General features: G+C 42.0%; 1 protein-coding gene across 4 annotated transcripts in view; it reads right to left on the reverse strand.

Annotated features, from left to right (window-relative positions):
- Nucleotides 1–956: 956 nt before the first annotated feature.
- LOC122540092 (rho guanine nucleotide exchange factor 10-like protein) overlaps nucleotides 957–15,858 on the reverse strand; it is a 209,123-nt gene continuing 194,221 nt past the window's right edge. For all 4 annotated transcript variants that reach the window (XM_087980555.1, XM_087980556.1, XM_087980557.1 and 1 more), the window contains 3 exons: nucleotides 7,204–7,375; nucleotides 3,067–3,189; nucleotides 957–2,386 (listed from right to left, as the gene is read on the reverse strand). In XM_087980555.1, the coding sequence (XP_087836681.1) occupies nucleotides 1,863–2,386; nucleotides 3,067–3,189; nucleotides 7,204–7,375 (819 nt within the window). In that variant the 3' untranslated portion in view covers nucleotides 957–1,862. The remainder of the gene's footprint in view (nucleotides 2,387–3,066; nucleotides 3,190–7,203; nucleotides 7,376–15,858) is intronic.

The raw sequence follows: 15,858 nt of genomic DNA on the forward strand, positions 1-15,858 counted from the left end.
CTGTACAGGACATTGGTTAGGCCACTGTTGGAATATTGCATGCAATTCTGGTATCCTTCCTATTGGAAAGATGTTGTGAAACTTGAAAGGGTTCAGAATAGATTTACAAGGATGCAGCCAGGGCTGGAGGATTTGAGATACAGGGAGAGGCTGAACAGGCTGGGGCTGTTTTCCCTGGAGCGTTAGAGGCTGAGGGGTGAACTTATAGAGGTTTACAAAATTATGAGGGGCATGGATAGGATAAATAGGCAAAGTCTTTTCCCTGGGGTCGGGGAGTCCAGAACAAGAGGGCATAGGTTTAGGGTGAGAGGGGAAAGATATAAAAGAGACCGAAGGGGCAACTTTTTCACACAGAGGGTGGTACGTGTATGGAATGAGCTGCCAGAGGATGTAGTGGAGGCTGGTACAATTACAACATTTAAGAGGCATTTGGATGGGTACATGAATAGGAAGGGTTTGGAGGAATATGGGCCGGGCACTGGGAGGTGGGACTAGATTGGGTTGGGATATCTGCTCGGCATGGACGGGTTGGACTGAAGGGTCTGTTTCCATGCTGTACATCTCTATGACTCTATGAGAATGAGAGCAAAAGGGAAGTTTCAGCTGTTTTTGTGCTTCCCAAAACCAGTAATGGAACAACACTGCAGAAGACTTGAAAAAGTTGTCTAACCTCTCAAACAGGTTGGTGAATGCCCTGGTGAGACCATCAGAAAAGACCATCAGAAATGGTATGCAACCTCACCAAAACTAATACAAAAGTTGCAATGAGAACTTGTTGATACTTAAATGGTAGGCTATTTATCACAAACAGACAGCATTTTAAGATGAATTAGAGTATTCTATAACCTGAAGATTTGTATGTGTCTAAGCAAGACCAGGATTATTAGCACCAGTTTTCAAACTATAGAACTATTACACAAATTAAATACACACACAAATGATTGAAACAGAATTGCTGAGTTATCAAGCTTACAAGTTGCAGCCACCAAAGAACTTTATTTTCACAAAAACCCATTGCTCCCAATTATTTTTGCGTAAGGCTGATAGAGCTGATCATGTCCTTCCACATATTTCATTTGTAAGCCAACCAGCCAGAATGTAATAGTGGTGTGGGAAGAATTACTTCAGAATCCCCAGGCTGAGAAGAGAGTGGGATGGGACACAACTGTCCTCCAGTGATTCCTGCTGGAAAGTGCACATGTGTTGATCCCAGAGAAGGTTCAGCTTTGGTGCCCTCCAAAGTCCAATAGCCTAAAGACATTCAACGTCCAGGTTCCTGTACAAAGATTGGCCGCTTGGGCACAGAGTCAAAGGGCTGCCAGCGCCCATGGAGTCATTTCCCAGTCTTCTGGGGTGGGAAAGAGTGGAAACATGCGAGAAGAGTGAAGGTGAGGAGGAGATAAAGTGACTTAGGAATGACTTCAACATTCCTTTAATATTCCAAAGCAGCAAACATAGGGCTGGCACCTTTAGTGATGTAGGGGGAAGAAACAAAAGAATTAGGAAAAGGGCAAGGGAGTGAGAAAAGACAAAACCGATGGCACAACGTACTCTTTCCCTGTTTCTGTGCGATGCACCATTCACCCAACACCTAGAAATACAGGGCAGGAAGAGTTACAGAGCTAGGAGCCCTCCTTAAAAGGGAACTCCAACAAGTGAATTGTGTCACCAATAATGGTAGAGAATGCTTTTAAATCTTCATGCTAACCAAGGAAGGGATGCACAACCTCTTGCTAATTGAGCATGTAACCCTGTTTATGAAGTGGAATCTTCTCAAACTGCAGGTAATTGAACATGGTGCAATCTGCTAACAGAGTGCATCTCCAGTAGACACATTTCACAAATGCATATCTGCCAGAACTCTACAAAGACAGCGGAATCTGCCAAATCAGCAACGTGTTTTCATTCCTGTTGTGAACAGTCGGCTTGAAGTCCCTGCTAAAGTTCTGGTAGCCCCTGCCTCCAGATGCAATGGCAACTGAGCTGACTTTCTCTTTTCTGACAACTTCTCGGGCTGAAGACCTGCTTCGAACCCACACGTCCGGGTCATCGATTATCTCATAGATGGAACCGTCCTCAACACTGTGCTCCAGTGAGTTCTCATTGGCCTGAGCCTCACCGCTGCGTGCTGACAGTAACTGACCGGGCAGGTGGGAGGTGGAGCGCAGATTGTAACACAGCGAGATCCCTTGCTTCTTATCTATGTGGTTGTGCTGATCCTGAAGGGATTCCTGGGATGAGGAATCCTCTTTGCTGTTCAGTTCCTGATATTGAGGCATTTCGTCAGTCGACTCACTCTTCAGTAAGTCCAAGTCCAGAGAGCCAATGGTAGGGATCAGAAACTCCACAGGACCACAATGTGCATTCAGTGAGATCATTCCCTTTCCTGCACAGGAGACAGAAACAGAACTGAATAGTAACTGGGAACACTACTAATAGTAAATACAATGCAGAATCTCACCAATCCAGCATCTCCCAGAGTCACCACCTTTACTCAGACCAATCAAGCAAAGGGTGGTTCTTGAAGGAGGGATGTCAGTTTTGGTCTTGATGCAAAGACAGGGACATCTTTATTAAAAACACCACCAACAGGCTAGGGTCTAATGTTGAGTCATGCTACTCTTAGTATAAGTCAAAACATACTATGGATTAATTACAGAATAAAGCCCCCTACACAGTGCCTTAACAAGCAATTTCAGACATGCACAGAACCGATTAAAGGACAGTTTACCTTCATTCACATTGCTCAACACGTTAGCCGCTAACTTAAAACAGCACCCTCCGTTGTACATACAAGACATCTCCAAGTCCTTTTAACTTGTCTACATCTCAGTACCAGTTAGTTGCTAAGCCATGGTAACCTATACACCATGCTGAATTTAAATGTACGTATTATTTTGCACATCTTCATTCAAACTGGTACTATCTCACAATGTATTTACCCCTATCTATATGGAGCTTGATTAATATGTCAACCAATATTTGTTCTTTTCTTGCAACAAAACTACAAAAAACGCGACAAAGAGCAACATAGAGAGCTACGATGAGCGATATCAAAGCTTTTACCTGTTACTTTTGGAATTCCCTCCAGTTTTGGTACTGGTAAAGCGATCAAGATTCCTTGATTGGTCCCAACCCAAAGCATCCCTTGGCAAACAAGCAAACACGTCACCAAAATGTTCTTTTGGCCTGAATAAAGGAGGAGGAAGTAATACAATATCATTGTCTAAATGTCCAGATTATCCCAAAGCAAAAAGAATGTCTCACCACAATCATTTGCTTCATGTTCAAAAAGGCCAGAGAACATCTAGATATTCTCTCCACCCTCTAATTACAAAGAGTGCTCGAAACTAGGAATAAAGTAGCAACTAGATAATTGTTTAATCAGACCATCAGCTTGACTTTGCATAACCAGCTTTAATAGAGCATCTCTGGCCAGTTAAACAAATCTCCGTTCCTTGATAGGTCTTTTCCATTACCACTGGCAATTCCATTCAACAGCCACTAACCAGATATTAAAAACCAACACAGAGATGATGAAAAGTGCAGAGCAAAGTGCAAGATTTACAGAACATTCCAGAATCTTGGTTTTGCTTACATTTAGTGGGTTGGTCAAGCTCAGATGGCAGGATGGTTTGTGACGAGGAGTGATGTCATCAGGGTGGGTTCAATTCTCGTACGAGCTGAGACTATCACAAAGGATTCCTCTTCTCAACCTCTCCCTCATCTGAGACATGGTGACCCTCAGGTTAAAACACCAGTCATCTCTCTCCCTCTCTCTCTCTCAAATGAGAGAGAAACCCTCTGGTCTGCTAAAACCATGGCCACTTTTTAAATCCAGAAATTGGGATTTCTTTCACTTTGGAAAACCCTTAGGATTTGTATTTCCCTGAAAAAAGTGGTACGGGTAGAAGATCCTTTATCCGAACATCCAAGAACCGAAAAACTCCGAAATCCGAAGATTGCGAAGTTTTTTTTCTCATTAACAAGTTTGTTTGGCGAGCAAACAGTTAATCCACTCGATGTGTGTCACTCAGATGAGACTGGGGGGGGTGTGGCCAAGCACGTTCTTACTTTGAAGTCTGCTCCTCCAGTAAGATTTTAAAAAATTTCACCATTAAACTGTCACTTATCCTGAAAACTGAAAAATTCCAAATTCCAAAAACAGCTGATCCCGAGCATTTCGGATAAAGGATCGTCTACCTGTAACATTTTGCCTTTCCAGTACTACAGGTGTCTGCTTATCCCAGTCTTCATGACTGCTGTAGCCTACAGATGAATTATTTATCTATGCTTGTGTTTTGTTTTATAGTAAGGCTTTTGAAGGCTGTTTAGTCTCCCAACAGTATGCTGCTCAAATCCAGTCTTTAATACAAGAACAGTTCATTTAAAGTTATGTTTGCAAAAAAAAAAACAACCTGTATATGTGGTGACATTCCTCCAGGACTTGAGCCCAGACCTTCTGGCCCAGAGACAGGGACACTACCACTGCACCACAAGAGTGCCCATGCACAAAAGCAAACGTCGCTGGACTCCAAAATAAAACACTGGAGAAACTCAGCAGGTCTGGCAGCATCAGTGGAGCGAAAAACAGAGTTAATGTTCAGACTCCAAAGACTGATTGGCTTGAATAAGCAGTTTTCCAACAATGCTTCAGTCAATAGCTGTGATAAAATGATTGGAACAGATTGAAATGGGCTATTTTGTTGGGTCCATGCTGTTACTGGTATTTGCTTTCTGCACAATCATTTGCTGATTCACTGGTGATATGGACACAATATATAGATGAAATGCTAATATAATGGGCGAATCATTGTGTAGCAGCCCATTCATATTGGGATCACGATTATAACGTTACAGTAAAGAATGCACAGCAGTCTCAAAATGGTCTGCCCTTTATGGTAACAAGACAGACTTGATTGGAAGAGCTGTACAGCAAATATTACCATCACTTTCTGTTATGATTTCAGGTTTCTGACATCCGAGTATTTTGCTGTCTAACAGTGTTGAGTTCAGATGAGGCAATGTGGTGAATGGACTTGAACAGTACATGCTCAGCCCTGGTTGACTAAGTTTACATAAGGCAACCAGGAAGAGCTGAACATTTCTGAAACAAGTTTCTTTCCTAAATCATTTATAAACTAGACCCATGCAGCACGACAGAAAAACTGCAGTTAAATTATATCGTGTTGGAAATTTCTTCACACTCCACCTCAGGGATTCACCAGTATCAGGGACACCAAGATCACCCTATTCTCACCCCATTCCCCATTGTCCCCATCCACAACTCCCCCATAATCTTGTCAATGGGGGTTAGCAAATAATTGAGAGAATTACTTAAATCCTAAACCACTGGATCAGTCCTTCTGATTTGAATATTAATTTGACATACTACAGCAGGAGTAATTTAAAGCATTCTCACACAAAGATAAAATTTAATGACAATGGGACAGGAAGGAGAGCACTGGGGACACTAAAATTAAATGTTGCTTAACGGCAAAAGCTCAGGCGACCAGACTATAATTTTTTTCAGTTTTGTGTTGCAATTAGTGTGACAGAACTGGGTAAGTTCACTCCTATTCTCGGATACAAACCTTCATCCAGGCACAGTGACTAGTTGTTAGCACTGCTGCCTCACAGTACCAGGGCCCCAGGTTCGATTCCACACTTGGGTGATTGTCGGTGTGGAGTTTGCATATTCTTCCCCGTCTGCCTGGGTTTCCACTAGGTGTTCCAGTTTCCTTCCACAATCTAAAGATGTGAGGGTTAGGTGGATTGGCCATGCTAAATTGCCCCGTGGTGTCCAGGGATGTGCAGGCTAGGTGTAATAGCCATGGGAAATGCGGGTTTACGGAGGGAGGGTAGGGGGCTGGGTATGAGTGTAGAGTCAGTGTAGACTTGATGGGCTGAATGGCCTCTTTCTGCACTCTAGGTAATCTATGCTCTTCCTCAGCCAACATCACTAAACAAACAAGTTGTCAGGTCATTATTACATAGCTGTTTGTTGGACCTTGACTTGAATATTGGCTGCCTTGCTTTTGTCAATACAAAGCTTAAAAATGTGTTGCTGGAAAAGCGCAGCAGGTCAGGCAGCATCAAAGGAGAAGGAGAATCGACGTTTCAGGAAGAAGGGCTTATACCCAAAACGTCGATTCTCCTTCTCCTTTGATGCTGCCTGACCTGCTGCGCTTTTCCATCAACACATTTTTAAGCTCTGATCCCCAGCATCTGCAGTCCTCACTTTCTCATTTTTGTCAATACAAATATGGCTATACTTCAAGGTACTTAAGTCATTTAATTGGTAGTTATGCTTGAGATGTTGGAATACTGTGGTAGGTACCATATATTGGGTACTATATATTTTACATTTTCATTACAAGATGCCAGTTATTTATTTCAAGGAAACTTATTCTTCCTAATTTTTTTTTCAAAAGAGAGGCAATAGATACACAGAACTATAGGCTAGTTAGCTTAACATCTTTCATCAGGAAAATGTCACTGTCTATCATAAAGGGCATAATAACAATGCATTGAGAAAGTCACCATTTAATCAAGCAAAGTCAGCATGGTTTCAAAAAGGGAAAATGGAATTCTTTGGGAAGGTAACAAGCAGGATAGATAAAAGGAACTAGGAGATGTAATATAATCAAATTTCTGAAAGGCAGTTGATAAGGTTCTGCACAGAAGATTACTTAATAAGAGCCCATGGTGTTGGAGGCAGTATATTAGCATGGAGGGAGGATTGGCCAACTAATAGAAAACTGTGTTAGGATTAGGGGAGCATTGTCAAGATGGAAACCTGCAACCAGTGATTACTAGAGATGACAAGGAATTTCTTCTGTCAAAGAATGATGAATCTATGAATTTTTTTAATACAGAGGGCTGTCAAAGTTGGGTCGTTAAGTATATTCAAGGCTGAGATCAAGTGTTTTGAGAAAAAGGCAGGAAAAGTGGAGTTGAGGATCAGCCGATCAGCTGTGATTTTGTTGAATGGTGTAAAAATGATGGGCCAAATAGCCTACTTCCGTTCCTACATCAATGGCCTTTTCCTAGGTTTGCATTTCATCATAATTTGGTGCAGCGGTTACCACTCCTACGACTAATGTTCAAATCAGAGGCTCATGTTGCTGCCTTTGGTGATTACATAAATTGGCCAAAGTGTGAACTATTTGCAAGTGTGCTGCACAGCGAGAAGTGTCTTACCTGGCGTGAAGAAGGTGCTGCGTGGAACTACATTGATTTCCTGCAGATGCTCCAGAGTCTCCGTGTGAAATAATCGAATGGAGGATCCGGCTGAGAAAGCCATCCACACCCCACCGCCTGCTTTCATCATCTGAGTCACCTTCACTTCGTCATCAGGGTGGGCTTCAAAACACTGGGAGGGAGAAGTCACGTTACTCGCAACTGAAACTCCACCACCTTGTTTTCAAAGCAGTGCCAAGCCAAATCATTTTAACTGGAAAACTGAAAATCAGAAAGGACTCACTACTGCTTTGAAATGAGAGCATTTCCTCTGAATTGTTGTACAGAACATAATTTTCAGAAAGGAAACAGAACATCTGATCACAGACACACAAGTTACGTTGGCAGCTAAAATATCCGATGCAATTCACCCACACTGACAAACTGCACAGATTAGTTTTTAAAATAAATTCTTTTTAAATTTATTCACAGGATTAAGGCATTGCTGGCTAGGCAGCATTTATTGCCCACCCCTAATTGTCAAGAGTGAGTTAGGAGTCAACCCCATTGCTGTAGGTTTGGAGTCACATATAGGCCAGACTAGGTAAAGATGACAGTTTCCTTCCCTAAAGGACAATCATTAGATTCTTAATTCCAGATATTTATTGAACTCAAATTCCACCACTTGTCATGGCAGGATTCAAACCCAGGTCTCCAGAATGCTATTTGGGTCTCTGATTAACAGCACAGTGATAATATCAGGAGAACATCGCCTCCCCTAGAATTAATCCTTCTCTAATTTTAACCAGCTCATCAGGATGGGTAAGATGGTCATCTGCCAAAAGAACAATGGGATCCAACTCAAAGTGTGCAGCCAAGACTCCTCAGTGAGGGGCTCAGGTTGCTCACCGGTCTCGTGAGCATAAGTGCTGGGCACAGAAGAGGCTCAAGGTGGTACGTTTCGAACTTTGTTTCACAGCTTTGCTTTTGGGGCTAAGAGTACTTAAGCCTCCATTTGGGTCCCTGGCAGCTGCTGTATATATTTTAATATATTAGATTAGATTAGATTACATAACAGTGTGGAAACAGGCCCTTCGGCCCAACAAGTCCACACCGACCCGCTGAAGCGCAACCCACCCATACCCCTATATTTACCCATTACCTAACACATACAGGCAATTTAGCGTGGTCAATTCACCTGACCTGCACATCTTTGGATTGTGGGAGGAAACCAGAGCACCCGGAGGAAACCCACGCAGACACGGGGAGAATGTGCAAACTCCACACAGACAGTCGCCTGAGGCGGGAATTGAACCTGGGTCTCAGGCCTGTGAGGCAGCAGTGCTAACCACTGTGCCACCGCGCCGCCCACTCAGAAGCCAGTGCAGTCGTTGCATTTTTCTAAAAATTGTGCAATTGGTTTATTGACACAGGCTTAAAATACCTCTGCAATCTCAAAATATTTGTCCCATGCTTACAGTCCAGTAGCAACTTTTTAAAATTTTGTATGGGATAAGGACATCACTGGCAAGGCTGACATTTGTTGTCCATCCTACTCATCCTTGAACTGGTTGGCCATTAAGAGCAAACCACATTAACATTGGTCTGGAGTCACACACAGAATGGGTAAAGATGGCAGATTTCCTTCCCACTGGGTCAGTAATGAACTACATGGGTTCCTATGATGATCAATTGTGATTACACAGTCATCATTAGACTAGCTTTTAATTTCAGAATTTTTTATTTAATGCAAATTTCGCCATTTGCCATGCTGAGCTTCAAACCTATGTGCTTAGAATAATAGCCCAACTGCCATGTCAATGTTTCTGCTTATTTTGATCTGAATCCACACCCAGGCTTAACCAACTGAGCACAGATCAGTTACCAGACTCTAGTAATCAACACAGAACAATCAAGCACTAATCAACTGCCCCTTGACACCAAGTACTTTTTCTGCCCACTGATTATACAATCCCTACAGTATGGGAGCAGGCCATTTGGCCTATCAAATCCACACTCACCCTCCAAAGTGAATCCCACCCAATTCCACCCTATCCTGTAACCCTGCATTCCCTGTGGCCAATCCACCTAACATTCACATCTTTGGACTGGGGGAGGAAACCGGAGCACCTGGAGGAAACCCACACCGGGAGAATGTGCAAAGTCCACACAATCGCCCGAGAGTGGAATCGAACCCGGGTCCCTGGCACTGTGTGGCAGCAGTGCTAACTACCAGAGTCCCAGAAATAATTTCCTGCCATTCACAGGCTAGCAAGTGAAAGGGGACCATGCAGCTGAGGTCCAGCAATTACATTACCTGGGCTCCATCCTGGTATGGGCAACAGTTTGCAGCCTGAGCCATTTGCACCCTAGTGTAACTGGTGCTACAGTGAAGAACCAATACAACAAACTGACTGAAAAAAAAGTATTTGTTTTCTGCCGCTGCCTCAAAAAGAACCTTGCCCCCCCCATGCACCTAAGTGACATTTTTAAACTCCATTAACACTTTCACTCTTGAAACAATTAACTCAAATTTAGTCAAGTTCATGCTGTGGGTCTTTGCCCACTATGGATTAGATTAAACCAACCTAGTGTTCTGCATAGTATCTTCATAAACAGTAGAGGGAGAAAAAAAAGGAACCTGGCCTCTATCAGTTTGCATTGGATTGAAATCCGACTGGCAAAGGGACAGTGTACAAACAGACACCATGCAGTCCCACCGACTGCACAGAGCTGTGGAATGTAACTCAATAAATGCAGGCAGTTCTGAGGACAATCATGCAAACACTGATGCTGCCCTCTTAATGTATTTTTCAGTCTGAATCAATGATAAAACAGGCTTAAAACACTCAAAACTAAAACGTATAGACTCTCAGTTTCTGAAGAAAATGAAAAACTTTCCCAATCAATGAAAAGGCCATTCATTCCAGAAGCTTCATTAGTATATGCTGTAAATGATGGAGCTAACGCCACCCTGCAATGGCAAACCTTGAACTGATTAACGTACTCAAGTATAAACCTGCAATTTAATCAGGCCTCTCTCCCTCTCTTACTCCAATCCAATCAGGAACACACAGCAGTCTCATTTTAGTTAAATAAGTGGACTGTCCATTGACAACAACATAAACAGGTAATGTGTCCACTTACTTCAGAATGAACATGGGCACTTCTGTAATTAGAAGCAATGCCTCACAGATGCAGCTTTTATAATTTAAAATGAAAATCAATAAGAATAATTGCTAAATGTCAAGCAAACACCATAGAACACAGCACACTCGAGATTCCCCGAAGTATTATTGAGCTGTTCACTTCAGGAAGGTTTCAGGATAAATGTCTCTGATGTACTTTGCTATTTCCGCTAAGTCGAGATACCCAGAAGAACGCTATAAATCAGCAGCAGGAAGCATAGGGTTGCAAAATCTTCCAACTGCTATTTCTCCTTCTGATTGCTAACCAGAGGACAATAGTTTGGGTGATGAGATTTAGCTCAGTCATGACGCCCTTCACACAGCCTTGAGAGTATCTAGGCTGACATTTTCAAGAATGGACTCTTTAGAGATGCATGTGGGAATAAAAGAGTCCCTGAGGAATGGTGCTCCAGTAGGGACCCTCGCCTTCAGTGAACGAGAAGCGAAAGAGAAATGAAACAGCGCCAGGAATGTTTGAAATTTACAGCACAGAGGCTGTCAAATTCAGCTTAAATCTACTGAGATCTAGTTTGTGCTTCTTTCGTTTAAAAAAAAAAAATCAGGGGAGGTCGAAAAAGCCCAGTCAGCCTTGCAAGCCAGACTAATTCTTTTCTGGTTCGCTGCTGACAGATGCTTTAGCAAATACAGTACATTCAGTCCCTGTCAAGAATATTTCAGCAAACTAGCTGAGATCAAGATTTTGCTCTCTCTCTTCTATTCCCCCAGTTTCACAGCGCATCCAAAAATAATTTCACACAAAGAAATCAGCCTCTCAAATTTCAGCAGTTCTCCAGATATTGTCAGAATCTCTCGTCGATACCCAAGGAGGAGGCAAGAACAAACAGAAATCAAATGTTAGTTTGTCATTCAGCAATTCAGTCTATAAAATCAGATGGCTTTACGCTTATAATAATTGTGGAAAGAATGAATAAAAACATTTTCCCAATGTATCATTCAGAGTTATGTGCATTCGTTATAAAAATTGGGTGTCAGTGGGAGCATTCAGTTCTGTGGCAGGCAACTGTGTGGAATTCAAGAATATAAAAGCACACAAAACAGGTCACTTAGCCTAAATAAAAACCAAAGAGAACTGCGAATGCTGGAAATTGGAGAAAAACAGGAATTGCTTGGAAAGCTCAGCGGGTCTGGCAGGATCTATGGAGAAAAATCAGTGTTAACATTATGGGTAACCCGAAACGTTAACTCTGATTTCTCTGCAAAGATGCTGCCAGGTCATTTAGCCTAGCCACTCTGTGCCAGTCTTTACCACCGACTCCATCCATTTCTCAGCTCTCTTTATTTAGCTATTAGCATAACTTTCCATTCCCTTTTCCCTGGTATGCTCCTGAAGCCTTCTCTCAAGTGTATCTAAACTATTCGCCTCAATTACTCCATATGTTAGCGAGCTTAACGGTCTGTCATCACTGGGTGGAAAAGTTTCTTCTGAATTCCCCACTTGATTTCTTGGTGAATATTGACAGTCTCTGGTTTTCCCCTGCACAAAATCCCAATTCAGTCAAAGCTCAGCCACTTGCAGAGTGTTAAGATCAGCCCAGTGTGTTTACTAAACCAATGCTCAATTGTGAGGACCTGTATTAAGTCAGCTCCTCCCAATCGAAGGGGTCCAGCCTATTTGTCCTTTTCTATCTGGTTTAGTCTCTCAGATAACTTCAGTCCTCTTTTACACCTCTTCCAGTGCTTCTATTACTATTTTCTAAAACATCAACCCTACTCCCCAGTGTGCTCTAAGCAAAGTTCAATAAACGTTTAGCATTATTTCTCTTTTAAATTCTATCCCTCTGGAAATAAACTCCAGCTTGATTTGCTGTTGTACGGCCTTATTGACCACAATTACAACATTCAATCATTTGTATATTTGCACTCCCACAGCCCTTTGCTCCTTCATCCCCATTTAGATTTGTAATATCTAAAAATTAAATCTGTGACTCTGCATTCCTTGCTTCATACCGAGCAATGTTAAAATTCAACCACTGTCTGTCCATTCTTCAAATTTTTTAATGGCTTCTTGAGATTTTTTTGCTGTTCACTTCAGTACTGACAATCCTCCACCCTTTCTCTCGCCACCCACCCCTCCTTCATCCCTTCCAATTAGGTGCTATCTGCAAATTAAGAAATTGTATTTTTGATTCCAAAGACTTAGTTGCTAATAAATAAGTGGTGAAGTCATCCTAATGCTCACGTTCAGATCTCACTTAGTTTGTGCCATCACCTTGAATAGCTACCCTTTGTTTCTCAGCATTTGTATTATTCATATTCATGATTACACTTATGTTCAGTACATACTCACTCTACATTTTACCCTGTGATGCTACATGCTTGACATTATTCATAAGTCAAGGTGTAGTGCCTTATTGAAGCCTTCTTTGTAAATCTAGGTGCATTTTATCTACTATATTACTCTTGTCTACTCACTCTGTACTCCTTCAAAGAGTTCAGTGAGGTTGAACAAGGAAGATTTTCCTTTCGGAAATTCATATTGTATGATACTTGTCCTTACATTTTTAGTTCCAAGATGCCTTTCTGTTTCCTTCTTAAGAAAAAGTTTCATTATCCCATTGCTGCCATCGATGGTAAGCTAAGAGCCGCAGAATTCCTCAAGCACCCTTTGAGTTTTCAAAAACCTTGCAGATCAGGATCCTACTCTTGAGGCATGTGTGTAAAATCTAGGCTGACCTGTCAGGACAGTACTGAAAGACTGCCACACTGTTGAAAATGTGACTATTGCAGCAAGGTAACCCCACCCAGTCTCTCAGGTATGCAACAAGAGATGGAGAAACTATTTGAAGTAGTCCAGTGATGCGCCCCCTGGTGTTCAAACCAATATTTATCCCTTAACCATAAACTAAACTAGATCTTTTATCTCATTTTTATTTGTGGGTGTTTGCTGTGCGCAATGTGGATGCCATAGTCATACATTTATAGACCCTTCGGTCCAACCAGACCATACAAAACATCATCCCAAATTAAACTAGCCTCACCAGCCTGCTCTTGGCCAATATCCCTCCAAGCATTTCTTATTCACATACTGATCTAAATGTCTTTTACATATTGTAATTGTACCAGCACCCACCACTTCCTTTCGAAGTTCATTCCACACATGAATGACTCTGTGTAAAAAAATTTGCCTCTCGTGTTTTTTTTAATATCGCTGTCTTCTCACCTTAAAACATGCCGCCTAATCTTGAAACCCCTCATCCTAGGGAAAAGACATCTACCTTTAACCCTATCTATATCCCTCATGATTTTCTAAACCTCAATAAGGTCATCTCTCAATCTCCTACACTCCAGTGAAAAAAAGTCCCAGCATTTGTGGGCGGCACGGTGGCACAGTGGTTAGCACTGCTGCCTCACAGCGCCAGAGACCCGGGTTCAATTCCCGCCTCAGGCGACTGACTGTGTGGAGTTTGCACGTTCTCCCCGTGTCTGCGTGGGTTTCCTCCGGGTGCTCCGGTTTCCTCCCACAGTTCAAAGATGTGCAGGGTCAGGTGAATTGGCCATACTAAATTGCCCATAGTGTTAGGTAAGGGGTAAATGTAGGGGTATGGGTGGGTTTCGCTTCGGCGGGTCGGTGTGGACTTGTTGGGCCGAAGGGCCTGTTTCCACACTGTAATCTAATCTAATCTAATCATTCCTTTATAACTCAAACCTTCTATTCCTGGCAACATCCTGGTAAATGTCTTCTGAACCCTCTCCAGCTTAATAATATCCTTCCTCTAAGTGGGCGACCTGAACGGGACACAGTATTCCAGAAGATGTCTCACCAATGTCGTATACAACCTCAACATGACTTCCCAACTTCTGTACTGGAAGGACTGAGCAATGAAGGTAAGCGTGCCAAATGCCTTTTTAAGCACCCCGTCTATATGTGATGCAAACTTCAACAGAACTATGTACCTGAATCTATAGGTCCCCTGTTCTACAACAGTACTCAAGGTCCCACCATTAATCATGCCTGCATTGCAATGGTGCCTACACCTCAAAAGTACTTCATTGATTGTCAAGCTTTAATAAGACTTCGAGGTTCTGAAAATGCTATATTAAAACAAGTCCATCATTGCACTCCTTTTCTGTGCAAAAACAACAAGCAGCGTAATATGGAATAAGAGAAACATGGGAAGTGTCCTTTACAAAACAAGGCAAGTGGCAGAAGTACATAGACTCTGACCCCTCTGGACTTTTGCAAACAACAAAATGAAAGGGCTTGGTTGGTACCAAAGTGTAAAGTGGCACATCAAATGGTAATTTTCTAGGCCAAGTTAATGTCAACAATTCCACACACACACAAAAAATCTCCATCACAGACAAGAAGAGCATCACGGCAAATAAGACAACATTTAAAAAAACACAGAAAACATGCCACTTCTGTATGCAACTCACATTAGCAGGGATTTGGTGGTTGCAAGATGGTGAATGGTTCATATACCAGGGGACACAAATTAAAAATTAAAATCAAGACAGAAGTAAAAGTCAGGCTGTATTTAATTTCATTGAAGGGTACAAGAATTGCACACAAAAGGCCAGAGAAGCATAAAATACAATCTGTTTGGGCTGAAATAGAGGCATTTCTGAAAAGGACTTGAGAAATATGGTTAAAAAGAAGGCCAAAGCTTAATTGTATTTTCTGTTCTAGAAAATATTTAGTGTTGATGAACTCACAGACTCTGAAAAATTGGGTTGTATGTCCAAAAGTCTGCCAAGAAAGACAACAGTGCCCCTTTAAGGTTGAATGGATTAGAGCACATTCTGTGCCAAAAGTAACTGCAGCAATACTCTGGTGTTAGAGCAGAAAGCAACATCTGCTAGTTAATTCTATTGCTGCTACGGGGAGCATCAAAATCCATTTTTGCTTCATGTGGCTTTCATAAAATATTCTCACAGAAATTAATCAAAGATCATTTTTTGCAGCGTACACAAACTCCTGCCCACTTTGTAATGCAAATGGCTCAAGCTTCTCACAGCTAATATGAATTTTTAATGTTTTATGCAAAGCCTTAAGAGATCCTATCATTTAAAAATAAATTTTAAAATTGTCCTCCATCGTCAAGGAGATGGGTTTATGGCTCCAGCTGTGCAAAGATTTTACTGACTGTCAGGAAAAGTAGTCAGTGGAAAGGAATTATGCCTACAAATAAAAGGCTTCTGGTATGGCAGTCACAAAGTCTTGCATGAAGCACGTGCACCTTTTTAATTTCATGTCAAAAGTGAGACAGATTGCAGGCATCAGATACTTAAGTACCAGATTGATCAAATTAAAAATATCTTCCTCGTTCTTCAGACTGTCCCAAACCTTCTGCGCAGTGCTCTTTGGAAACCCCCCCCTCATGATCCAAGCTCCAAATGCATCAGCCCACACACTCTTCAACTCCCCCACAGTCCTTACCATGTCATCACTGAATTCCTACTCTCAGATTCTTAAGACGACCAAATCCCTTGCTTCCCTCTCCCTTCCTGCAGGATCTACAGCATA

This window comes from Chiloscyllium plagiosum, unplaced genomic scaffold (assembly GCF_037043375.1).
Source record: "Chiloscyllium plagiosum isolate Xiang-an unplaced genomic scaffold, Cpla_swu_hap1 HiC_scaffold_37, whole genome shotgun sequence".
NCBI lineage: Eukaryota > Metazoa > Chordata > Chondrichthyes > Orectolobiformes > Hemiscylliidae > Chiloscyllium > Chiloscyllium plagiosum.